Here is a 26,709-nt window from a genome sequence, read left to right as displayed (position 1 = left end):
TTTTATTCCTCACACGTTTTTGCCATGCAACATCTCCCACATACTACTTCCAATTTACATTGTTCAAATTTCAACTAGCTTCAAAAATTGACGCCTCCCGGGGTATATATCGTCTGATTCCACATTACTTACAGTATTTGAACAATTTAACATTTAATGTCAACATTTCCCCATTCATTTTCAGTAAGACAGACAGTGAACTTTTTCAAAGTATCACTTTCCATGCCCACTTCTGTGTATATAACTTATCGTCATTACCAGTTGTCTGATACTGCTCAGTGGCACAATTGGTAAAGTGTATTGTCCAGTAACCAGGAGGTTATAATTTCATAATTTATCTCTCAATTTACTTCATAAGCATTCCACATGCATTCAAATCTTAGCATTCAGCATTCCCACGCAATTTCTCCAGAAATTGCACTTAGTCTAGTTTAGAAACAATGCTTGTTCCAAGAGGATCTTTAGCTAGTCCTTCCGCCAGTACTGACAGAGGTGGTATATGTCTGGCTCCTCCTTGTTTTACTAGTATTACACTTTTGATTTGCAAAAATAAAAATAAAAAATGTTTCTGAGGAATATCAAATTTGGAAACAAGATCCTGAAGTGAAAAAGGGTTTCCATTTTGGTTATCAAAAATAGATGTATCTGTCCCACACCCTTATCACCCTAAATTTTAAAGCCAACATCAGCTCCATTATGGGGGTGTTGTGTGTAAGGTTTGAGGGGGATAAATGAATTTGATCCATTTTGGAATATTGCTATAACATATTTGGAAAACCTCCTGATTCGCTGTATGTACAAAGACATTTCTTATGTTTTTCCATTGTCAGTCTTCACATTCCTTCATGTTCATCCTTTAAGGACAGTGCTTTTATTTATTTTTTGTCAGTGTCAATTTTAAATGTGAACTTCCAAGTTTCTATTCTTAATGCCAGTGTTTTGGTGTGGAGAGGAGGGGTTAGGAGTGTGTGGACACACTTCAAGGCTTTGAGAAGGTGAGTAGAGTGGATTCTGCTGTTCACACAACTGTTTTGGGTTGTGAGCAGATACAGAGTTTTGTATGCAGGTATGTTTGCCAGTGACACAAGAGTTTTAGTGTTTGACATTACACAGTATGCCTCTTTTAGCGGTAATCCTGCAAAAACTACAAAAATAAATACAAATACAGGTATTTAATTGTTAAATCTCATATTCTAACACAATGTAATTTTTTCATTGATTATTCTCTAGATAATGCCAAAATGTAGTTTCAATGTCAAATGTAATGTCTGTGTAATGTCACTTTTGTACAATAATATAGAACAAAAAAAAAACCTACACTGTCACTGAATTCCACCATTCTAGTCATGATTTCTTTATCAATGGCCGGAAAAACTGAATTTCCTATGAACTCCACGTCTTTGCTGGTGAGCTGGTCCACAAATACCTAGAAAGACAAACAATCGGTGTCAATCAGAGTCATGAATAATCAGAGTCAGTATTAGATATTGAACTGCGAAGCAAATTAGTAAAAAAAAATGTTTTTTTTGTTTGCTACCTGTGTGAATCTGTTAAGGAAGGATTTGGGCAGCCCCTTTCTTCCACCACCTTGTGTGTATGGGTTCTGACAGCCAAATATTTTTGTCTTCTCTTGCTGAACTTGGAAGGTCATTCCCAGCTCAGGAATGAAGACTTCTGCTCTGTGATCAAAGCAGGCATTCAGTCCTTCCAATACTGACTGTGATGCCAGATTCAGCTGTGAGCATAAAGCAAAAGGCGATTTATTGATGTGTTCTGCACAACAAAGTATCTGGGTAGACAACATTTAAGTAACAGTGAGTTTATCACTTTCAGTGGTTGGTACCTACCTCATCTAGGAGAACCCAGTGGCCTGCCTTCAAAGCAGCTAGAAGTGGACCATCGCGCCATGCACACTCCCCTCCCTTCCCTCCCTCTACGGGTAGATCAGTCCCAAACAAATCTGTGACATCCTGTCAAACAAATGCACATCATCAATACTGGAGCATATTGCATTTGTACTTCTCGACCATTTCAGAGCACAATAGACAGGTACGGGAAGACAAAGAAATACTTAACTGTTTGCTCTGACAAGTTGATTCTGACAACATGGTTCCCGGAAGCTTTTGCCAATGCAGATACAAGACTAGTCTTCCCCACACCGGGAGATCCCTCCAACAGAACAGGCCTTTGAAGTTTCAGTGCCCGCAAAAGCCTTACGATATTCATTGCAGTCGTGCCTGCTGCAATGGTGTAGTCAGACAGGTTATTGCTCTCAGCCACCGCGCCTGCATGGACACAGGGTATGTCTCCGTTGGAAAGAACATTACTGTATTTTCCGCACTATAAGGCGTACCCAAAAGCCTTCAATTTTTACAAAAGCTGACCTTATAATCCAGTGCGCCTTATATATGGATCATTATTGAGCCGCAACAGGTCTCGCTGTCAATACGGTATCGGTGACCCTGCACGATCGGTAACGTGCATGCGCAGAAGATCCCGCCATCTTGGATCGCTAGCTAATACTAATACTTTACCTCAGAGAAAATAATAAAACAGCTGTTTATTCATTTTGGGAATGAATGAAGTTGTCAGAAAGCTGGTTTGTAATCCATTAATAAAGTTTGACTGACCTATCTGACTGTTTTGTTGACATTCCCTTTAGCGCAGCACCCTCGGATACAATGGATGCATAACGTAACCCCAGCCTCTACTGTAGCACCTTATATATGTAAAAGTTTCAAAATGTGTCATTCATTGAAGGTGCGCCTTATAATCCGGTGCGCCTTATAGTGCGGAAAATACGGTACTAAAATAACTTGCAATGAGTTAACGAGGTTTTAGCAACACTATTGGGACAAAAGCTGTCCCCTGTAGGCAGTCTCCAACACCAGGGGGTTGATTTCAACCACTGCAGGCTTAAAATCAGCACTAACAAAAGACGACCAACGCAGCAGCTGGGTATTCGTTCTCACACTCACAGTGTGAATCCCAATACCTGTACAGGCTTCCTTCTTCACTGAAGGGTTGGGCGGTAATATGGTAATCAGGTACCCCGCGGTGTCTAAAAATAGAAACGGTGTCACTTTAAATACCGCCGTTTAAAAAAAAAAATTTTTTGAGAGAGAAAATATAAATGTGTACTTGTTTTCAACTTAATATAAATATTTACTTATAACTATTTTAAAAAATTAATAGCAATAATTAATCATGTGATACCCTATGAACCGGAACAACTAAAGACAAGATGGCTAGCAGCTCCCGACGCAACTTAGACTTAGACTTGACTTAGACTTGAGGACTTGCAGGAGACGTCAATGTTTATATTCCCATCAGCGGCTAACTGCTAAATGCTAACTTGTGCTGTATCCTACAATGACAGCATAAAACTTGATGGATTCTTATTATTTTATTATTAATTAAGTAGTGGTTTCGTGGCATCCTAATTTAGGGATTGAATATGATTTCGGGATGGCGTTGATCTTGGTCATCAAGAGGGATCCCACCAGAAGGGGAGGGGAAAAAAAAAACAGCCACAAAATACCATGTACCATATAACACGGAGTCAAGTTAGATACCACACCACCATGACCTTTGAGGGTCAAATTCAAAATAAAAGCACACGAAGGCTATTGTATTGATGTGCATGTATTGTAATTGATAGGTGTTTATTTTGAAGTTGCCCTAAGCAGCGTGTAGTAGCCAGCTTGACTCGTCCTTGCACTTGAACCGAACGTGTCACGGCTCAAAGCTCTGTCTACTAATTAAAACATGTAATTGCGCCATGCGCCCAGAGATTTAATAAATTTTTTGAACAGCAAACACTATAAAGTTGACTGCATTTGTTGTAAATTGGTCGCAGTGTCGAGCCCAGCTGTCTGGTCGTCTTTTTCCACCGTCAATCTGGTGTAACAATGTGTGGCTGCACTCCTCTTCAGCCTCCAACTGCTTTAATTGGAAATTTGAAGGAGCGGTGGCTATGATACATGCTTATAATTAATAGTATGCTGTGGTAATGCAAATATATTGCTGATGATTCCTTCCACTTATAGTATATGCTTAGTAAAACCAGCAATTCATAATGCAGAATACAATCCAAACTGACAAATATAGAATGCAGTGATTTGCTCGAACTATACCTAAGGGAATGTAGAAGGGGTTGATTCCAAAGAAGTCTTTGCCCCATTGGGGTTCTCGCAGAAGGCTGTTGTCATAGATTCTGAGTGTATCAAGTGTCTCTTGATCCCGTTCAATCATTTTGCTCAGGCGCTTGTGCAAGAAGTCCAAGCACATTTTGCGTGCTGTGATGACGTTGTTGGAACTGGACACAGTGGTTCCTTCAAAAAGAAATAGAAAAACTCATGTGGCATTTTTTTTTTTTTTTAAACATTTCCTATTAATTCTGTCATGACTCGGGTCATGCAGGGGTAATGTTTGGGTCATGCCAGGGTTAAGTGTGAGTTCATGACCTGTTAAGTTTGGGTTCATAACTGTGAGGTCAAGTGTCTGTTTTGTACTGATGTAACCATCATCTGGTTTCAACTGGAAAGACACTATGTGATGTTATGTGATGTCTGGACCTACTTGATGTCAATCTTTAATCCTTTAGGTTGTGTCTGGAGCTATGTTATGTCAATCTTTAATCCTTTAATTAGTCAGAACCAATCAGATCGATTCATTGTCTGTAGTAGTGGTTTGAGAAGTGTGTGTGCTTTGTCGGATTATTACCACTGTCTCTCTGTGCAACTCTTTGTTTCTCGTCTAGTCAAGTTTGTTCTACGCCTCTCGATGTGAATAAATAGTTAAAATCTTATTTGACTTAGACTTGACTTTATTGCGCTTTGGGAGACAACCTTCAGCACATAACAAATTCAAACTCTGAGTAAGACAATTTGCCCACCTGAACCAATGCCATCAATATAAACCAGACATGCAGCGTGGATGAGAGCTTGAACAGTGTCCTGTTTGAGGTCCCACTCCGCACCACCTTCGTTGTCATCCCGTTTACACACAGCATTGAGGTAGTGAACCCACGAAAGAATGTCTCTGACGCTGATGATACAATGTCGTCCAAAATCCTGAAGGGTCAACCACTCAATGAAATTCAGGATCAGGTCTGAAATATCTCCACCTATGTGGGACAAATTAAAGCAAAAAAAAAATGAAAAGAATAAAGTATAAGAAACCCAACAGTTGCTCAATAAAGTACATTAAAAAGTTCTCTCCATGGAACCTTTAACATTGACAAATCATGACCCATAAGCTGTATAACGACCTATACAACCACAAATGTAGTATTAGGGCCCAAGCAGCGATTGCTGCGAGGTCCCCATTGGTTTTGTAAAGATGATCATTATTATCATTATTAGGACCCAAAAGCAGTGACTGCTACGAGAGGAGAGTGACAGCGACTTAGGATCAGTGTAATTAAAAGTTGTGAAATGCGGCAATGCCTTGTATGTAATGTAGGCTAATGTAAAATATTGGAAATAATGTAGTTTTGATCACTTCTCGTTCTCCATGTCGTCAATGTCATGAGACGACTACGAAATATGACACGCCACTATCGTCGGATCACAAATGAACCATCTGCCTGAATTGCAGCACATCATCACAAATTTTCACTTTATAAATGGGATGAAATTAAAATCAAATATGAACTATGTAATATTCAACTTTAACATGAAAAATGATCGTGATACAAATAAGCCTATATTGGTGCTCTTTGCTGTTGTATTTCTGTGGTTGCTGGTGGGCTCCCAGGGGCCACGGAGATTCCTTTTGCAAGTTCTGAATGAGACGAGGTGCAAAAAGGAAATAAAGGACAGAAGAGAGTGAGCCGGGACTCGTGTCGGCCATTTTAAGATACGTGACCGTCTCTGACGGGGTGTGGGCACCCTCCCTCTTTTCGCTCAAACGCAAGTTTGAGGATTTTAAAAATACAAATTAAAGGATTAACAATTAAGAATTAAATTTGGTCAGGCTGGCAAGTCAGTTTTTCCCAAAAAGCACGTTATCATTTATTACACATCACGATTAATAACGCATCATGAAATAATTTTGTGATGACGTTTTCTGTCTAGCTAACAAAGATAATGGAGTTACATTTCATCCTAGTTGGAATACATATGAGATGTTCATACACACAAAAACATGACATGAATCACGCGTAGACCATTTATCTATCAAGAATCGTGTCATATGAACATGCCCATTATTGTGGTAAAAGTTCCATGAGGGTAATTTCGATTGTGACCGCTGGGGGAGACTCTTGTCGCGAGTAGACTTCTAATGAGTAGGTTAGGCAGATATTCTTCACCTGCTATGTTTATGACGTGATAAAGACATGATGCAGTCATCATGTCTGGCAACAGCCTGAAAAAGCTCTCAGATGTTGGCAGGCAGTCAAGATAACAAATCTCCATAAACTTGTGTTTCTGGTGGAGTCCCAAATCTGCTTCAAAGGCTGTGGCTTCTTTGGAAAACATTTACATTATTTGATGCTTGGTTTAGATAAAAAATAAAATAAAATAAAATAAAATAAAATAAAATAAAATACAAAATAAATAAATAAAAATAAAGGGTTTAATCCACTGAAGCACTCATCCCCATTCCTCCAGCCGTGGAATGTGGGAGAAGGGCAGAGAGTTTACTTTGGAAGAAAAATTGAGTGTGATGGGGCAATTGTTACAGCAGCGCAACAAATCTAAATGCTATGCTAACCGCCACATGCGTTGTATATCATTCAATGCATGCAGGTTTTGTGGACAGATTTGAAACTTGCTCATATCGCAACCAATTATTTTGTTTGGACTGCCGCTGCTGTTAATAGAAAGCGTAAAGTAAAATTGCAGAATTGGCTAAGTTGGCTCGGGAAGTTTAGAGTGGTACCCCGTTCGGGTCGTCATTAATTAACTTCAGGTTCGTTAATGTTGAGCCCTGTTCAAGTGCATTTTATTTTTTTTTTATTAACAGAGACTGATAGTTCATTTTATGCATTGTTTTTGGAGGTTTTGATTATTTATTTTGGATACTTACAATGTTTTTTTTTTTTTTCCATTATATACTGCAGGGTTGGACAATCTCGGTCCTCGAGGGCTGGAGTCCTGCCGGTTTTGCGTGTTCCCCTTCTCCGACACAGCTGATATATGATCAGCTCATCAGCAAGCTCTGCATAAGCCTCATAATGACACTGTTGATTGGAATCAGCTTGTGTTGGAAGAGGGAAACCTCCAAAACCTGCAGGACTCCGGCCCTCGAGGCTCACCCCTGATAAACTGTAACTCTAATTTTAAATATTACAAAGAAATAAAAGTTTATCTTTAAAAGTGTGTAATTGCATTATTATACCATTATCATGATATTATCTGGAAAAATTATGTGAAAACCGCAATATCGTTTATTGCAATATTTTCAGGGGCAAGTCATCGTCAAACAAAAAATATAGTGACAGGGCTAGCCACAACAGTTTTTTGTTTTTTTTCAGCCAGCATTACGCTATCTAAATAATAATGCATCAGGTTCATACAGGTCTTTTCTGGACACACAAAGACGCTTTACAATAGATATAATATTTTTACACACACACATTCACACACTGGTGCTGGTAAACTACGTAAGAAGCCATAGCTGCCCTGGGGCAAGCTGACGATCCAGAACTTTTTTTTTTTTGGTTTAATTATTAATCGACCCAGAATCATTTGGATCTGCATCCAAAAATTACTTACAAAAAAAAAAATAAAAAATCATTGCTCAAAATAATGTACTACGTAAGACGTGCTAGCCGAAATTACAATCTATAGCTATCATCATAGATCCAGAGCAACTTTTACTCTGCATTCTGTAAAATTGGCTCAACAGAGGTGGAGCAGTACACTGAAAAATTCCATTTCATCAAGTGGTTGTACACAATAAAATCATCTGGATCCGGAAACATATTTGCTGTAGATGTATAGTTTACCTTTAGCAATTTGCCTAACTCAAACATTGCCATGTCTGAAGTGCACATTCACACAGCAATGTTGGTTTCCCCATTAATGTATTTAAACTACAACACTGACAATTGCTTTCAACTCGTGGACAGTGAATCTTCAGAGCTAAACTTCACTTCACACATTGCCTAGTGATGTTCTGCCTGTTATGTTGGAAGCAACTTCAACCCCCACCAACCTGCACTGATACCTTACACACAGGAAAACAGACCAGGAAAAAGTTGGGATCCGCTCAAATGATCAGTATGAAAAAAACAGGGTGTTTCCAAGCTATATTACCATCTATTGATAGCCCAGGACATAGATTGTGTTGGATAATCTGATGAAGGTCAGTTCGATCATTGCTTTGTGGACACCAGATCTCTGTGAAGCGGTTTCTGAGAGCAGGAGACAGCTGACCGAGTAAAAGAGCACAAAGTTACATTTCAGCATAATATAGGTCTAGACATTTAAAAAAAAAACAATTAAAAGTATGAGAGAATATATCAATTTACTTCTGGATAAGTAAAGTATTGATGTGACCTAACGTAACCACAGTAAAATTCAAAATTCAAAATGATCAATGTTATACTGTCAATTTAAAACTGAGGGGTAAAGACACGCGCACAAAGAGTATTGCAGTTTCTACCTACCTCCTTCTTTCCAAAGTCTCCCCCAGGGTTCATAGTGGCAACCAAGCAGAAACCCTCAGCAGCTCTGATCATCTCCACATCACTGTCGTCAACACTGCCTTTCTCTGCCAGGACAAGGGACTTCTCCATCTCTAAAACACTGACAATACAAATAGGCATTGTAGGGAATGTCCTCAATTCATTTTGTGCATAGGTAAAACTTTATGCTCCCATTAACTCTTTGACCGCCAACAACGTTTAATAACGTTTAGTAAAATCACGATGTATGCCGCCATAAACGTTAAGTGACGTCAACTACTTTTTTTTTTTTTTTTTTTTTTAATATATCAGTGGTCAGTGCAACGTCCAAGTGCAGCGCAGCCAGGTCAATGAGTTGTGAAATCAAAAACACCCACAAACTATGGCCAGTAGATGGCAGCGGTAGCTGCTCAGGCCCTAACTAGAGCTGCGAATTACAATGAAACATGATACAATCTGATGAAATAGAACGTTTTCAAGGCTGACATGAATGATCAAAGCCTTTGTAACATTAAACCTAATTTGACGGAGCGTCACTATACAAAAAATATTAGTATCAAAGTCACTGTTGTGGAGAAAATGTGTATTTTCTTTTCATTTTTCACTCAATGTCACTCAAATGACCTATTTTCAAATGGTGATTACTAAAGAACAGAATAAGGTAGAAACATTTTTTTTCTAATGAAAGAATGGAATGCGATCTTTCATGTGGTACCCATGTTGTATATGTAGCAAAAGAACGCAATATTCTGTTTGCTTCGAAAAATGAGTTAAAATGCTCGAAATCCGCTGGCATTGGGGATTGTTTTTTACTAACGTGTGGCAGTAAAAGAGCTCAATTCTGTTGCGGTGAAAGGCAGAATTTGTAGCATTCCCCCTATGAGATAATTAATCTATTTTCTATTTTTTGGTAGCTTGCCCTTCGGAGGTTGGCAATGATGTGACTGGCTGTTGTCGTTAGGTGTTTCCTCACAGCTCTCACAATGGGTCCATCTCCTGTCTCTTAATTGCATTGTTCCAACCTCCTCCTGCCTCAAAGCAATGAAAGCGATCTGAAAGTTGTTCTCATCTCAATTGTCTTAAATGTCTACCGAGGTGCGAGAATCAAGCATCCAAAGGACCGTCCACCTGCTAGCTTAAATTGAGCCGATGTTGCTGTCATCAGCTGCTGTTGATACCCTTGGCCGACTTGTTTGATATTTGCCGGTCAATACACCAGTAACTGTTTCTTTTCCGCTTCAAAATAGTTTGCTGATCTCCCATAGACAGCGTTCTGGTCTTCATGTTTGCGTAACAGCAAATGCAGTTTTCACAGGACTAGCCAAAAACAAGCACTATCTAATGTTTTATCATTCCTGTCATTTTTACCGAAAAATAAATAAATAAATAAATAAATAAATAAATAAATAAATAAATAAATAAATGTGAAGCTGTTTTTGAACCATTTGGAGTATCTCCATAGTTTTGGTCTCTTTTTCAAGATAACACTGAATTTCTCCCCAAATAGTATGTATTAAATTGCTGCTAGCACTGAGTAATGTAAATTTGAACACCAAAAAGGGTAGATTTAACTTTTAAATCTACCTAAGTCTAACTTTTTTTTTTTCATAAAATCTGCCTTGAAAATCAGGGTAGTGTTGGACTGGAAAACACAATAGAATCACAACTTGAAGTCTGCCCTAGTTCCAGTTTAAATTCAATAATAACTAGAGCTGCGAGCAGCTATAAAGGGCCCTCGCAGCCCGGGCCACGTTGGAGTCCTTGCACGTTGGGGTACTTGCACGTTAGGGTACTGGCACGTTGGGGTACTGGCACGTTGGGGTACTGGCATATTGGAAGCAAAATTTCTTTGAAAATGGCATAATAAACGTTTACATGTAGAATATTTTTTTTGCCAGTGTGTGTCAAGCTCAACGGGTTTTGGTGATTGTTAAGACCTGCAAAAATCAGCGTCCTTTTTTATTTTTAGGCAATGAGTTGCCCTGATTGATATTTTTTGTAAAAGTGTATATATACATCATCGCTCGTTGTACTCATTGCACAATGTTACTTTTATTGTCCAAAGGGGCAATCAAAAATGAATAAAACAAAATGGAAACGTACATACGTTTGGATCGGTGTGAAGCCAGTGAACAATTTGAGTGGTGGAAACTAAAAGAATATTCAGAAATGACTTAGTCATCACACTTAGAATGAGTTTAAATTTTTTTGTACAAAATACCGTATGTGGGTTTTTTTTTTTATATAAGCCTCAAGGGCTAGGTGGCGCTGTATTTATAACTGAATGTTGTCATCGAGATACCTTCAGGCCTTGATTATAAGCATACATGTCAAGTGTGGGATTTTTTTTGGAGCATGTACCGTGGAGTTATTAAGCATATCGTTCATTCACGATATTGCTTTTAATGTCCACAGAGGCTATCAAAAATAAATAAAAATATATATATGTTTGGATAAGTCTGATGCCAGTGAACATTTTGAGTGGTGGAAACTAAAAGAATATTCATAAATGACTTAGTTATCACACTTAGAATGAGTTTACATTTTTTGTACAAAATACCGTATGTGGGGTATTTTTTTTTTATGCCTCAAGGGCTAGGTGGCGCTGCATATATAACTGAATGTTGTCATAGAGATAGCTTCAGGCCTTGACGATAAACATACATGTCAAGTTTGGGATTTTTTGGAGCATGTACCGGGGAGTTATTAAGCATATCCTTTTTCAGTGCGAAACACAAATTTTGATGCCCCGCCTTCATCATATAGTATTTCGAAAGGTCAAGATTTTTCCCCCTGTCGTTGGCTCAGGACTTGACATGGTCCAGGTCAAGTCTTAACTCAGTCAGGTGAAACGTGTAGGAGAAGTGAGCAAAAGTCTGCCCCCTGTGAATGTGCAAAAATTGTCAAAAATGGGACATTCAAAAATTCGTAGCTCACTTCCTGTTCATTTTAGCATATGGGTCCAAGAGACTTTTTTGTAGGTCTTGGGCTCCCTCATACACCTAAAAATATTCGTCGTTCTTGCTTAAACGTACAACCGGGCTGCTTCGTTAAAAACTTCTAGGGGGCGCTATTGAGTCATTTTTGTAAAAATAGCACAATCAACAATAAAATATTGCTCATTTTACCAGGCCAGATGTGTGTGCCAAGTTTCATGAGTTTCTGTGCATGTTTAGACCCTCAAAACTGGCGTTATTTTCTTGGCGAACAGCGCTTAGCCACACCCACAGCAATTCGCGAAAACTCACAAACTTCGTGTTGTGACATCATGAAGGCCGAAACCCTCATCTGAGCAAATATGAGGTAGGTCCAGTTAACGTGTTTGGAGAAAAACGTAGAAGAAAATTCGTAAGAAAAAAAATTGCCACTAGGTGGCGCTATCAGTTAGATGAAATATAAGTCAGTAGATGTCTTTAGGGCTGGACTCTCATCAAATGTGTGAAATTTTGAGAAGATAGGATCATCTCGGTCAAGTTAATGCAGCTTTTATTTTCACGAAAAATCTTCAGACTTTGCGTCACCGTAGCGGCCACGCCCTTTGGCGAAAAGTTACAATATTCGGTGTGGGGCATGATCAACATCTTAAGGCTTTTCTGACCAATTTTCAAATGGATCCCTTCAACAAGCTCAGCACAGTAGCTAAAAACGTAAAGTATGACATTTATTGTAACCACTAGGTGGCGCTATATGTATAACTGAATTTTATCATATAGATGTTTTCAGGCCGTGACTATTACGTTGCCTGAGAAGTTTGAGATTTTTTGGAGCTTGAACATGGGAGTTTTTAAGCATTTGCTCTTTCTGGACAAATGAAATTTTAAAGGCAATATTTGATGCCCCGCCCCCGTCATATAGTATTTCAAAAAGGCAAGATGTTTTGCCCAGTTGTTCTCTCAGGTCTTGAGATGATAAATGCCAAGTTTGAAGTCAATTGGATGAAAAATGTTTGCAAAGGGGGAAAAAGCATGACCACAGTGAATGTGCCAAAATAGGCCAAAATTGGACATAAAAAAATTCATAGCTCACTTCCTGTACATTTTAGCTACATGGTCCCAATAGACTCTTTTGTGCGTCTCGGGGTGCTACACGTGCCTGCCAATTTTTGTTGCTCTAGCTCAAACGTGCCGGGCTTGGTTTTTATTTTTCTACGCTAGGGGGCGCTATCGAGTCGCATTGTTATGACGACTTAATAATATCAAATTTTTCGCCGGGCCTGAGGAGTGTGCAAAGTTCGGTGAGTTTTCGTGAATGTTTAGGTACCCAAAATCGCGATTGTTTGCGGAGAATAAAGAAGAAGAATAATAATAATAACTAGAGCTGCGAGCAGCTATAAAGGGCCCTCGCAACCCGTGCCACGTTGGGGTATTTGCACGTCGGGGTATTGGCACGTTAGGGTACTGTTTCATAAGAAACCGTCTAAATTGTAAATGTTTTGCCATGCTTTTTGTGTTTGTTCACATTGCTATGGAATGCTTTGTCGAGGTATTCGGCTGATAGGTATGCCTCCCAATATTCACACATCTAGCTGAATCATATAAAAAAAAAAAATTCTTTGCAAACAATGCATCGCTACAGCAAAGGCGTGCCACGTTGGGGTACTTGCACGTCGGGGTACTGGCACGTTGGGGTACTGTCAAATAGGACAAGGACCATCTAAAATGTTTTTGACAAGCCTTGTGTGTGCAAAGTTTAATCAAAACGCAAAATATGGTGCGCAATTCCCAAAATAAATTCAAAATGGCGGACTTCCTTTTAGGTTTAGCATACGGCTACAGAATACTTTTTGTAGGTCTTAAGCTAATAGGTATGCCTCCCAGTTTTCACAAATCTAGGTCAAGTCATCTTTAGTTGTGTATCGCTTGAATCATACAATTGGAAATGCTCCATAAAAATGCATAGAGGGCGCTATTGAGCACAACGTTGGGTTACTTGCACGTCAGGGTACTGGCACGTTGGGGTACTGTTACATGGAACAAGGACCATTTAAAATGTTAGTTTTTTCCATGCCTTGTCTGTGCAAAGTTTAATGAAGAAGGCCAAAAATTATGTATAATTCCCAAAATAAAATCAAAATAGCGGACTTCCTCTTTGGTTTGGCAAATGGCTACATAATACTTTTTTGTAGGTCTAGCATAATCATACAATCGGAAATGCTTCATAAAAATGTCTAGAGGGCGCTATTTATTGCAAATTGCACAATAAATCTCTGAAAATTCATGTTCATGACAAGTCTGATGTGTTTGCAAAGTTTCATGAGTTTTCATGTGTATAAAAAAAAAAAAAAAGCAGCACTTGACAACTGTTACATGGAACAAGGACCATTTAAAATGTTAGTTTTTTCCATGCCTTGTCTGTGCAAAGTTGAATGAAAAAGGCCAAAAATGATGTATAATTCCCAAAATAAAATCAAAATAGCGGACTTCCTCTTTGGTTTGGCAAATGGCTACATAATACTTTTTTGTAGGTCTAGCATAATCATACAATCGGAAATGCTTCATAAAAAGGTCTAGAGGGCGCTATTTATTGCAAATTGCACAACAAATCTCTGAAAATTCATGTTCATGACAAGTCTGATGTGTTTGCAAAGTTCCATGAGTTTTCATGTGTATAAAAAAGAAAAAGCAGCACTTGACAAACAATGCATTGCTATGGCAACAGCGTGTTACAAAATAAAAACCTTTCGATTACTTTGCATCTTAAACATCTTAAGATGAAACACACCAAGTTTGAAGACAGTCGGATAAATTTTGTAGGAGGGGTTCGTTAAAATATGACCCCTGAAAGTTTTTCCTTGCCCGGTTGGAGGGTTAGATCAGGGGATGTCGCAACTTGTTTGTTGTTAAGTGCTACAGAAGTAAATGTGTCTTAACAACCTCATGATTGAATGTGTTTTCAATTCTCTAGGATGTGATTGGATTGTATCAATTAAATGTTCTTATAACTGATTCAGTGAGTAGTAAAAATAGTGTGTCAAGTATAATGACATGAAATATAAGGAATACAAAAAACAAAACAAGAACCCTCTAAATTACACATTTTGTTCCAGGCTTTATGTGCGTGCATAGTTTGAGTATACACCTAGGTTTAGGCCAGGAGTGTTCAAACCTTTTGCAAAGAGGGCCGGGTATGGTAAGGTGAAAATGTGTGGGGCCTAATCAACCATTTAGTTTAGCCTGACATAATTTTTTTACATGCATATGTAAATATATATATGTGGACAAATGTGTACATATGTCTACAAATTTTTGTAGCTCGAGCTGCTTCGTCCAACTGGGAACGCTGCATTAAGAAGGATTTTTTTTTCCTTTGCCAACAGTGCATGCCACGACAACAGCGTGCGACGAAATAAAAAGCTTTCAATAACTTTTCATCTTCAACATCTTAAGATGAATCACACCAAGTTTGAAGATGATCGGATAAACTCTGTAGGAGGAGTTCGTTAAAATAAGACCCCTATGAAATGGCCAAAAAAATGGCAACATGTTCCAAAGTAAATCAAAATGGCAGACTTCCTGTTAGGTTTAGCATATGGTTCAAAAAGAGTTTTTTGTACCTCGAGGGCTGTTACATATGTCTTCAAATTTTGGTCACTCTAGGTGAAACGTACAGCCGGAAATGCTTCATTAAGTAAAAATTTTGAAATGCAAAATTTGATGCCCTGCCTCTGGCGGACTTCCTGTTAGGTTTAGCATATGGCACCAACAGGCTTTTTTGTAGATCATAGTCTGTTACATATGTGTACCAATTTTCGTAGCTCTAGATTAAACGTATAACCGGCAATACTTCAGATGAAACATGCCAAAGAATGAAGACAATCTGATAAGTTTTGTAGAAAATATGAGGCCTATAAAAGGCCCCCAAAAAATGGCTACAAATAGCAAAGTAAATCAAAATGCCGGACTTCCTGTTTGGCTTAGCATATGGTTCTAAAAGACTTTTTTGTACATCGTGGGCTCTTATGTATGCCTCCAAATTATCATAGCGCTAGGTGAAAGGTACAACCGGGAATGCTTCGTTAAAGAGGAGTTTTTTAGCTCAAAAAGTGATGCCCGGCCCTTGCGGGACTTCCTGTTGGGTTTAGCACAAAGCAGCAAGAGCCTTTTTTGTACATCGTGGGCTGTTACATATGTCTACAAATTTTCGTAGCTCTAGCTGCTTCGTACAACTGAGAATTCTTCATTAAGAAGAATTTTTTTCCTTTGCAAACAAGTGCATGCCACGACAACAGCGTGCAGCGAAATAAAAAGCTTTCAATAACTTTTCATCTTCAACATCTTAAGATGAATCACACCAAGTTTGAAGATGATCGGATAAACTCTGTAAGAGGAGTTCGTTAAAATAGGACCCCTATGAAATGGCCAAAAAAATGGGAACACGTTCCAAAGTAAATCAAAATGGTGGACTTTCTGTTAGGTTTAGCATATGGTTCAAAAAGAGTTTTTTGTACCTTGAGGGCTGTTACATATGTCTTTAAATTTTGGTAACTCTAGGTGAAACGTACAGCCGGGAATGCTTCATTAAGTAAGAATTTTGAAACTCAAAATTTGATGCCCCGCCTCTGGCGGACTTCCTGTTGGGTTTAGCATATGGCACCAACAGACTTTTTTGTAGGTCATAGTCTGTTACATATGTGTACCAATTTTCGTAGCTCTAGGTTTAACATACAACCGGCAATACTACGTTTAGTAAGAGTTTTGAAACTCTAAATTTGATGCCCCACCGCCGTCATATAGTATGTCGAAAACTTTAGATTTTTTACCATGGTGTTGTCCCAGGTCTTGAGATGGTACATCCCAAGTTTGAAGTCAATTGGATTAACCGTGTAGGAGAAGCAGGCAAAAGTATGACCCCTGTAAATGTGCAAAAATTGGCCAAAATTGGACATTTAAATACTCATATCTCACTTCCTGTCTATTTTAGGGTACACACATCAAAGAGGTTTTTGTTCATCTGGATGTGCTACAGGTGCCACACAATTTTCATAGCCGTCGGACAATCGTAGCGGGCCAGGGATCTGTTTAACCTATGTAGGTGGCGCTATGGAGCCATTTTTCTGTTATCACCTATGGCGACTTTAAAATATCAAATTTTTCGCCAGGCCTGACGTGTGTGTAAAGTTTGGTGAGTTTTCGTTCACGTTTAGTGTCTCAAAAATGTGATTGTTTGCGGAAAAGAATAATAACAAAAAATAAAAAGAAGAATAATAAGAATTCCTTGAAAAACAATAGGGACCTCGCAGCGGTCGCTGCTCGGGCCCTAATAATAATAATAATAATAATAATAATAATAATTTTTACAAAAACAATAGGGACCTCGCAGCGGTCGCTGCTCGGGCCCTAATTAGAGCTTAATTCAAAAGGCTTTTTTAAATCAACATTTTTTGCCCGCCAAATTTAAAGAGCACTGCTGTGTGTAAATTTTTTCGTAATTTAATGTTACGTGGACGTCTTCAAACATTTTTTATCCATTGCACACTTATCCTCTTTCTACTCAGTAAATTACTTGCATAATTTGTGACGTTGTTTTGTAATGAAATCAAAACTAACACATCAAAGAGATCTGACGATTTATAATGTTGCTGTTTACGCACATTGCCTGCTGTCTTTCAAAAAGAAAGATCCCTTGCCACCATCATAGCAACGTATTTAGAATCTTATTTGCTTTTCACTATGTTGATCACCAGGAAGCTTCTCTGTGAGTTAGGGATGCACGATAATATCGGTAGCCGATAATTAACTCTGACCGTCAAAACCATTTAATAACGTTTAGTAAAATCATAATGTATGCCGCGATAAACGTAAAATGACGTCAACTAGGTCTGTTTTTTTTTTTTTTAAATCAATGGCCTAAGTGCAGCGCTGACGGGTCAATGAGTTGTGGAATCAAAAATGATGGCAGCATTGTATCTCTTTTCAATGGGCTGCCGGTGTATGGAATTACACTGAAACATGACAAAATTTGATGAAATCTGATGAAATAGAATGTTTTCAAGGATGGCGTGAATAATCAAAGCCTTTGTCACATTAAACCCAATTCACAGAGCGTCACTAAACAAAAAAATATCCGTGTCAAAGTCACTGTTGTGCAGAAAATGTATCCTTTCACAAAAGCTTGCTTTCTTCTTATTTTCTATTTTCGCTTGATTGTCACTCAAATTACATTTCAAATGGTGATTACTAATGAACAAAGAATGGAATGCAATCTTTCATGTGGTATGTTGTATATGCAGCAAAAGAACACAATATTCTGTTTGCCTTGAAAGTTAAAATGCTTGAAATCGGCTGGCACTTTTTGATAACGTGTGGCAGTAAAAGAGTTAACGGCAACTATCGACCAATTTCACATCAAACAGACAAACCAGATAATAAAGAAATCCGTTGGTGCTGATAATAATTGACATGCCACGTTGGTCAATCTGTTATTTGTGGCTCTGGTTGTGCCCAACTCCTCAACCCCTCCTTCTCTCCTATGGTAGTGTCACATATTTGTGACATCATGCGTGCAAGCTCGTGTTCACAGAAGATGCATCATGGCGACGTGGCAGCCGCCACGCCAGTGCAGGTTTTCAGGGCTTTCTTTACTGTGTCTCCCCAAAATGCTACCCTTGTCGGGTTTTTTTTGTTTTGTTTTTTAACATGACTGCTTTTGTTTTTGCAAACTCAAAATTAGTTCCTGGCCGTCTTTGAAGCAGAAATATCAATGGTGCTTGACACATTGGTTCAATGTATTTGTACATGTTAGACTTATAGTAGGACTCAAAAGTATATTTGTATTCAAGTTAATTTCGCAAACAATTATCGGCTTACTTATCTGTTCTCGACATTGGCACTTTCTAAATGATTGGTTTATCGGCATCGGTTGAGAATAGAGTTATCGTGCATCCCTACTGTGAGTGGCTCAAGCTTTGGAGGGAGGAACGTTTTACGCACATTTTGTACATTGACTTTTGTAAGCCACGTGACACACAAAACATGGGAATTGGAAGAAGTGATGTGTCAAACAGTCGCCTACCCTCCAGCCTTTTTTTGCAAATTTGCCTGGCTAAAACATGCGCGTGATCTGAAACTACAAGCCAAAATTGCTGGATTTTGTGCGTATTTTGCAGTTTGCAGCAACAAATAACCCGGGTTTATGGATGCAAGGCTTGGTGTATGTGTGTGTGGGTGTGTGTGTGTGTGGGGGGGGTGAAGTAGTATCGTGATATCAAAACTGCCACAATATCGTCACCGTCATGTTCACAATATTTAAAAGGAACACTGATTGTCAGATGAAGGGGAACGTAACTTGCTTGTGAAGCGATCAATGTGTGCTTGCATTAGCAAGTAAGTGCCTCAATATTGTTTATATACATTGCTGTTAGGTTACAATATTGTGCTATCTTTGTATGAGCTCTTTTTTTTTTTTATTTTTTATTTTTTTTTTTTTTAAAACAACATTGTGATCTTTTTTAAACAGCGCTAACCCCACACAATATCATGGTAATTATCGTATTGTGACCTTCATATTGTGATATCGTATCGTGATGTTTGGATATCATTACATCTCTAGTGTGAAGAACCAACAATTTTACTGGAATACTTTTACTGAACCATTTCCAATGTAATAGGACTGTTTTGGATGGAGTTCGACATCCTGGAAATGTACAAGGCTAACATGGTAAGTAAGTAGCATTGTTTTTGTTTTTTTGTGCGACTGTGACTCTACAACTTAAGTGCTTGCTGAGCATGCATAAATTATTGTATCTTAAAAATGTTGGGCATTATTCAAATATCTAGGAACTCAGCTTTCGAACGATATACAGTATAACACGTCCAGGCACGTAGCCAGTGTGGTGACGTACATCATGACGTACAGCTTGTTCTAAAAACAGCAACTGTCCTGCGGACGGTACGCTGGAAAAGTAGAGTTTTAAGCAATCAAGCTAAAAGGCAACATCTGAGCAACTACAAACCCATCAGTGACATATTCCAATAGATTTGCTCGCTTGAAAGGTGGCTCGATATCGCGATAAAAATACCATGAAATAAAAGCTGGCATTCTGATCTTTTGTCTCATATTTATTATTGATCTAAAGGGGACTATAGGTTGAACTTTGAACATGAAAATTACATTCTCCACAACATCCCAACTTCATTACAACTGGTGTTTGTACAATGCCAATTTTCAGTTACAAATGTAGACCTGTGCGTTTGTGGTATTGTGTGTTTTTTGTATACCTGTTTAGTCTCTCAAGAACAGAGTCATCTCCCAAGGAGATTTCATCCATGAGGAACACTCCACCTGTTTTCATGGCCAAAACCAAGGGTCCATCGTGCCACTCAAAGAGTCTGCATTCATCACCGTCAGCCTAGAAACATACACTGGTGATAAGTTGTTCAGCCATTTCTCATTCATGTATTCCTATTTCTATGACGTAATAATCTATAATTCTTTACATTTAAATTATGTAATGCTGTCACTAACTAATCTTTTTTAGAATCGATTAATTATCGGTAATTCAATTGATTAATCGACTAATCCAACTCATTTTAAGTTTGCATTAAAGCAGGGTTGTCAAACATACGGCCCGTGGGCTGGATAAGGCCCGCAAAGGGGTTTAATCCGGCCTGCGAGATGATTTTGTAAAGTAAAAAAGAAAATAAAAAATTGTGATGTCGGACATTCCTCAGATGAGCAATGAAACTTGTACGGGAAATCGTCCTGGATGTCATTATTTTACATACAACTTAAAGTTACATTTTTTAAAATTATTATTATTTTAAATCATAGACCAACAAACGAGTTAAATACGAAAAAAAAAAAAAACAATTACTAGTAAGGATTAGCGTCCTTTTAACGTCATTAACTGCGTCACACAATGCATTCTGGGAACAATATATATGCAAAGCAGGTGGATTTAATATGTCCGGAACGTATACCGACAAAGTGTTTTCGGAACAATATGATTACAGTTGAGCTCCATAATTTAGGACTGGTCCACGAAAATCTGTGTATAAATGACGGCAATCGTTTTTACGTTATATACGGTTATTTTACTGATGCGGCCCACTTGGTAATATATTTTCCTCCATACGGCCCCTGAGCTAACATGAGTTTGGCACCCCTGGCTTAAACATTGGTTGACATGCAGAGACCTTAAAGTGTACAGTTTTCCCTGATTACTGTTTATTAACAGGTGACTGGTGTTTATTTCGTACTTTGTATTTGTATAGTAATTAAAAAAAACAAAGGAAAAGAAAAAAAAGGATTGCTGTTGTACTATGTTATCGGTTCTGCCATTGTTTTCCAAAGCTAAAACAATTACTCGATTATTCAAATAGTTGTCAATTAATCTGATAATCAATTACTTGTTGATTAACCTTGACAGCTCTAAAATTATATATTCTCATGATGCCGCTTTCACTGGACACTAGGACAGTGTTTCTCAACCCTGGTTCTCGGGGCCCACTATCCAACCTGTGTTCCATGTCTCCCTATTCCCAATGCAGCTGATTCTAATGACAGTTAATCAGCAAGCTCTGGAGAAGCCTGATAACGATCCTTACCCGTGTTGGAATCGGCAGACATGGGCCGTTTCTCAATATCAAGAACACGGAGTCCGTTCTTGTGACACAACGAGCAGGGTCTTGTGCCGCTTTTCCATCGTGCCTGCACGGCCGTGTACCACACCACACCTCACCTCACCTCACGCAACCACACCAGACCACAACCGCCGGTTTTCCATTACAACTGGCGCACGGCGAGAAGGGGGAGGCAACATTTGAACTGAACTGTCCACGCCAAGTTTGCACTCCCGCATTGCGTGCGGATCTGAGATAACATTTCCCGAGTGGCAAGTTGCGCCAACATTGAACCATATTTACAATTTAATATAGACCACCATGGATGAAATATTGCGATTCACGACCGGCTCGCGAGGACAGATATTTCTGCTGCTGGAGCCCTCATTCAAATGAATAGGAACACACGACCAGCCTCGCGATGTTTTTTTAAAACAAATCCATCCACAAATACCTTTTAAATTGTAAATATAGATAAGCGTTGTTGTAAAACATTATTATATTTATTGTATATACGTTTCAAGACATCACGAGGACGTAAGTACGGACAAGAATGCGCATTGATAAACGGCCTATGTCTCCCTATTCCCAATGCAGCTGATTCTCATGACAGTTACGGTAATCAGCAAGCTCTGGGGAAGCCTGATAACGATCCTCACCTGTGTTGGAATCGGGAGGCATGAAAAACAGGCTGGATAATGGGCCCCGAGGACCAGGGTTGAGAAACACTACACTGCACTAGGACACACATACACACACATTCCCCTTTTTAATAACATTAAAACCAGTATTAAGGATTCATACATTGTTGGCACGTTTGCTAGCTTTGTGCAGCTAACTCTAAAATTTGGCCTGACCAATAATCAATTTTTTCGTTATTTGCAGATTAAAGATTTCACCCGTAAAAAAATTGCTAACTTTCCTGATCTTCCTCCCTCGTCCTGTTTGGATTCTCTCCTAAGTGTTAATAGTCGGACTAAAGGCAGAATGTAATTTATTTATTCCTATATTATGGAATGTTGCAATCCATTTCGCAAATTTGAGAACAATGGGAGGCTGATTTAGGTGCTCAGATGTCCAATGATGAATGGGATAAGGTACTTAAGAGAGTTCACTCTTCTTCTATATGCTCTAGACATGCCAAATTAAAGTGCTGCATAGGTTCCATTTTTCGAAGCTGGCTAGAATATTTCCAAACAAATCCATTATGTGAAAGATGTAAACCAGGGGTCAGCAACCTTTACTGTCAAGAGAGACATTTTAGGCCAAATAAATAACAAATTTGTCTCGAGCCGCAAAATTTTTTAACATTGTGATGAACAAAAAGTGTGATTGTGTTAAGCCTGGTTCACACGGCAGGAGAATTGGCCCGATTTTAGCCCCGAATTTCCCCTCCCGACAATCGTAAGGACGCGCCGAGACGCAAGCGATAATCCAGAGCAGATAACCCTGCCGTGTGTGTTGTCACCACACACAGCGCCTCCCGATATCGGCGCTCGGAAGGACCCCCGACTTGAAATCGGGCACATCCAACATGTTGGATTTTTTTGGCCCGACTTCGCTCTGCGCAGTCGACTGACGGTGACGTGCAGCCAATCAGAAAACAAATCAAAACAGTCATGAAGCAGCAGAAAGTCCATGCTCGCGCGATTATACTTTTTATTTTTTTAAGTTAGTTGTATTTATTTTTTTTATATACACGCATGCACACATTCTCCACAAATAAACGTGGTCTCCGGGTGGGACGCCAACACGCGCCGCCAGCACCGAGCCGAGGGCAAGAGATGTCTCGCCAGTGCCCATTTACACTCCTTTAAACAACACCTTTTCTTTTTATGCCGCTTTTTCGGCTGAAAACCAGGATCGACTCATGTTGACGACTCGGAAGCCACGTTTAATCTCGAGAGGTTTTGCGAGACTTCCCGTCACATTCTTGAATGAACTCGGCTCGTGTGGAGTGTGTTGATTGTGCAGTGTGGCCGCACACCACGCACGGTACGATCAAAACTGGAACTCCCATGATTTTTTCTCTTCACGTGTAGTGTCTGTCAAAGATTGGAAATGGGCCGACAATTTTAAAATCTTGCCGTGTGAACCAGACTTGAGTCTAATGTACTGAGGGCCCAAGAGCTAATTAGAGCTGCACCATAACACAAAAATGCAGCATCCAATTTGTGGAGATTCATTTTCTTCTACCTTTCGTGTTTTTTTTGTTTGTTTTTTTTTTGGGTGGACTTTTTCATACATTTTTGTCAATTTTATGGAGATATGGTAATATGGCCTTTCTCCTTTATTAGACATTTAATGACTTTTTTTTTTTTTTACTTTTTTTTCCTGCCTTTTCATAGATCAATTTTCTGACTTTTTTGGCTATTCGTGGACATTTTTTCACGAAATTTCTTCTTTTGTTTTTTGACATTTCATAGTTACTTTTTAAACATGTTATTTTCTGCTTTTTAAAAAAAAAAAAAAAAATTCTGACCTTTTTTGGCAAATTCTGTCTGCATTTTATTGTCATTTTTGGGATTTCTTATGTTTTTTTTTAGAACATTTTATAGCTACTTTTCACATATATTTCTGCCGTTTTTTTTTTTTTTTTTTATTCAATTTTGTGACATTTGTGGCAATTTCATGTACATTTTATGGTAATTTTCTGCTTTTTCTCTTCCTTTTGAGGCATTTTATGATCACTTTTTGGATATTTTTATTTATATATTTCTTTATTTTTACTTTTTCATCTGCCTTTGAAATCTGACCATTTTTGAATATTTAATAATTATTTTTTTAATCTAAATAATTCCTTTAAATAATGTTTTACCTAAAAAAATAAATAAATATGTAAAAAATATATATTCATTATTTTTTTTAAATCCACAGGGAGCCAGATGAGAAAGGACTGAAGAGCCACATGTGGCTCCAGAGCCGCAGGTTGCAGACCCCTGATGTAAACAATTTACTGCTTCTTTACTTCTTATCATATGTTCTGGTCATGCCCAAAGCTTGTTCCATCTTGGTCTTTCTTTTTAAAAGTTAATGCTTGTCACATTTCACCATCTGCATTGGTTGCTGTTTTTGGTTTTATATCTGACCCAACGCCTTTTGTTCGCTTGATTTTATTCAAATTGAATGATGCCATTCCTCCTTCGAATCACCACTCAATGAGGGACGTTATGCGGAATCTTCAACTGGAAAAGATTAGATGTGCCCTCAACGGAGCCATCGACAAATTCCACAAAACCTGGGACACTTTAATAACATATGTGAATAATTTACCTGGTCTGGAATTATAAATCCGAATTGCATCATCTGTCGTTGCATTATGTTTATAATAGTTACGAAGTGCACTTTTTGTTGTTGTTGTGTATGTGTGCGTTGTTTTTGTTTTTTACTTTTTTACGTAAGTCTACTGTATTTTCAGGACTATAAGGCACACCTAATAGCCTTCAATTTTTTCAAAAAGCTGACCATGCGCCTTATAATCTAGTCTGCTTTATATTAGGGGTGGGACAAAAAAACGATTCGACCGAACCATCGGTCGTCAAGGGGAGCTAAACGGCCGTATCGGTAGCAGACTTGTCAACCGATACAAAATCCGCCGGGAATCCTTAGATACATTGCTTGTAAAGCTGTGGACCGGATATCGCGTGGCTGTGAATCGGTTTCGAGTGAGGCTTTATGGTTTTCATAACAATAGCAAGAGTTCTGCACCGTGCTCTACTTGTTTTGTTTACATTTCAGTAGCATCACCATTCAAGCTACTTCCCTGTTTATAGAGAGCTAGCAAAGTAGCGCTCAGAGACGCTTCATTCCCCGGATGTTGTAAACATAATGCAAAGACGTTACGCACCTTGGGGAGGAGCCTACCGTCAACGCCGTGCTCGCGACACGGCGCGCGCGCGCGCACAACGAGTGACAACATGCAACAGTTAGCAGAAGCTAACCCATTGCTATCGAGTCCTCTCGGTGCACTTGTATGTCCCGGGCCGGCGTTGGTACTGCGCGCGGGCCAAAAAGAATAACTCCCGTGACGATCCAATGCATGGATTCAAACGAAACAGGTATGTCCCACAGCCAACACACCAGCTATGCTAAAAGCACACTGCAAGTATCTCATTTCTCAGTTTGTGGCTCCCTGTCAATGTATACAACTAGCATGAGCAATAGATAGGAGAACTGAGACGTGCCCGTGATTACGTCATCAAACGCAAAATGATCGACAGCCCAAAAAAAAAAAAACATTAACAGTAGTGATTCTGTGGTCATCATCTTGTCTCAGATTAAAAAAAACAAAAAGATGTCATACATTAACCAAAAATGAATATGATGGCAAAAGAAAAACAAATATTGTTAAAAACAAAAATTGTTGATAAAAAGGGAAGGGCACTTTTGGAAATATTTTTGGATATATTAAGTGGTTAAAATGTGTTTGATAGATTTATTGTTCCATAAGGTGGCTTCATATTTCTTTTGGCTGGACGGTAGGTTTATTTCATGTCTTAAATTTATGTTTCTGAAATATTTCACAATGTGCACATATTCTGTTTAATTGTGTTGGTGTCTTTTTAAAGGTTAAATATTTATATTTCAAATTGAATTATTAGCCTTTTTTTTTTCCTGATCCTGATTTTGAATTAAAAAAACAAAGCAAAAAACAATTATAACTGTCAATAACAACTAATAAATATTTAAACTGATACATTTTTCAGTCATATCGCCCAGCCCTTTGTTGCGGTCCATTTAAATAATTGATTCAATATATAAAAATATAGAAGACATTTTTGTTGTTGTTTTTTTTTAAACACATTTGTAGATACTGTAAAAATTTGTGGTGTTTTAAGATTAATGTTTACAAGCAACAAATGTCACTATAAGTTTTGAATATTGCAATGAATCGTATTGAATCGAAAATCGTATCGTTCCCAAACTTAATCGAACCGCATCGAACCGTTCTGTTCTGAAAGATAATCGTTTTTCAATCGAATCGCAACCTGTGTATCGAGATACATATCGAATCGGCCTCATGTCAGAGATTCCCACCCCTACTTTATATATGGATCAATATTGAGCGGCAACAGATCTCGCTGTCAAGACGCTATCGGTGACCCTGCATGAACGGTGACGCGCCATCTTGGATCGCGAGGTAATACTAATACTTTACCTCAGAGAAAATAATAAAAAAAAGAAAATAATAAAACAGCTATTTATTCATTTTGGGAGTGAATGGAGTTGTCAGAAAGCTGGTTTGTAATCTATTAATAAAGTTTGACTGACCTATGTGACTGTTTTGTAGACATTCCCTTTAGCGCAGCACCATCTAATGGATGCATAACATAACCCCAGCCTCTACTGTAGCGCCTTATATATGGAAAAAGTAAATATATGTCATTCATTGAAGGTGAGCCTTATAATGCCTTATAGTCGTGAAAATACGGTAATTTAATATTGAACCTGATTTGTCTTTGTTGGGGTTGTTCATATCTGTTATTTGTTGGATAAGATTGTTTCAGATGA

General features: G+C 38.5%; 1 protein-coding gene across 7 annotated transcripts in view; it reads right to left on the bottom strand.

Moving 5' to 3' along the window:
* Positions 1-26,709, bottom strand: part of mdn1 (midasin AAA ATPase 1) — a 437,529-nt gene that overhangs the window by 247,300 nt on the left and 163,520 nt on the right. For all 7 annotated transcript variants that reach the window (XM_077510806.1, XM_077510808.1, XM_077510809.1 and 4 more), the window contains exons 31-39: positions 19,855-19,985; positions 8,621-8,759; positions 8,268-8,382; positions 4,898-5,128; positions 4,137-4,334; positions 2,077-2,285; positions 1,848-1,970; positions 1,538-1,735; positions 1,319-1,426 (exon numbers count right to left, since the gene is read on the bottom strand). In XM_077510806.1, coding sequence (XP_077366932.1) covers positions 1,319-1,426; positions 1,538-1,735; positions 1,848-1,970; positions 2,077-2,285; positions 4,137-4,334; positions 4,898-5,128; positions 8,268-8,382; positions 8,621-8,759; positions 19,855-19,985 — 1,452 coding nt within the window. The remainder of the gene's footprint in view (positions 1-1,318; positions 1,427-1,537; positions 1,736-1,847; positions 1,971-2,076; positions 2,286-4,136; positions 4,335-4,897; positions 5,129-8,267; positions 8,383-8,620; positions 8,760-19,854; positions 19,986-26,709) is intronic.

The sequence above is a fragment of the Festucalex cinctus genome, chromosome 21, assembly GCF_051991245.1.
Source record: "Festucalex cinctus isolate MCC-2025b chromosome 21, RoL_Fcin_1.0, whole genome shotgun sequence".
NCBI classification, from domain to species: domain Eukaryota; kingdom Metazoa; phylum Chordata; class Actinopteri; order Syngnathiformes; family Syngnathidae; genus Festucalex; species Festucalex cinctus.
The sequence above is the reverse complement of the archived record's forward strand: the minus strand, read 5'-3'. Positions and strand labels throughout refer to the sequence as shown.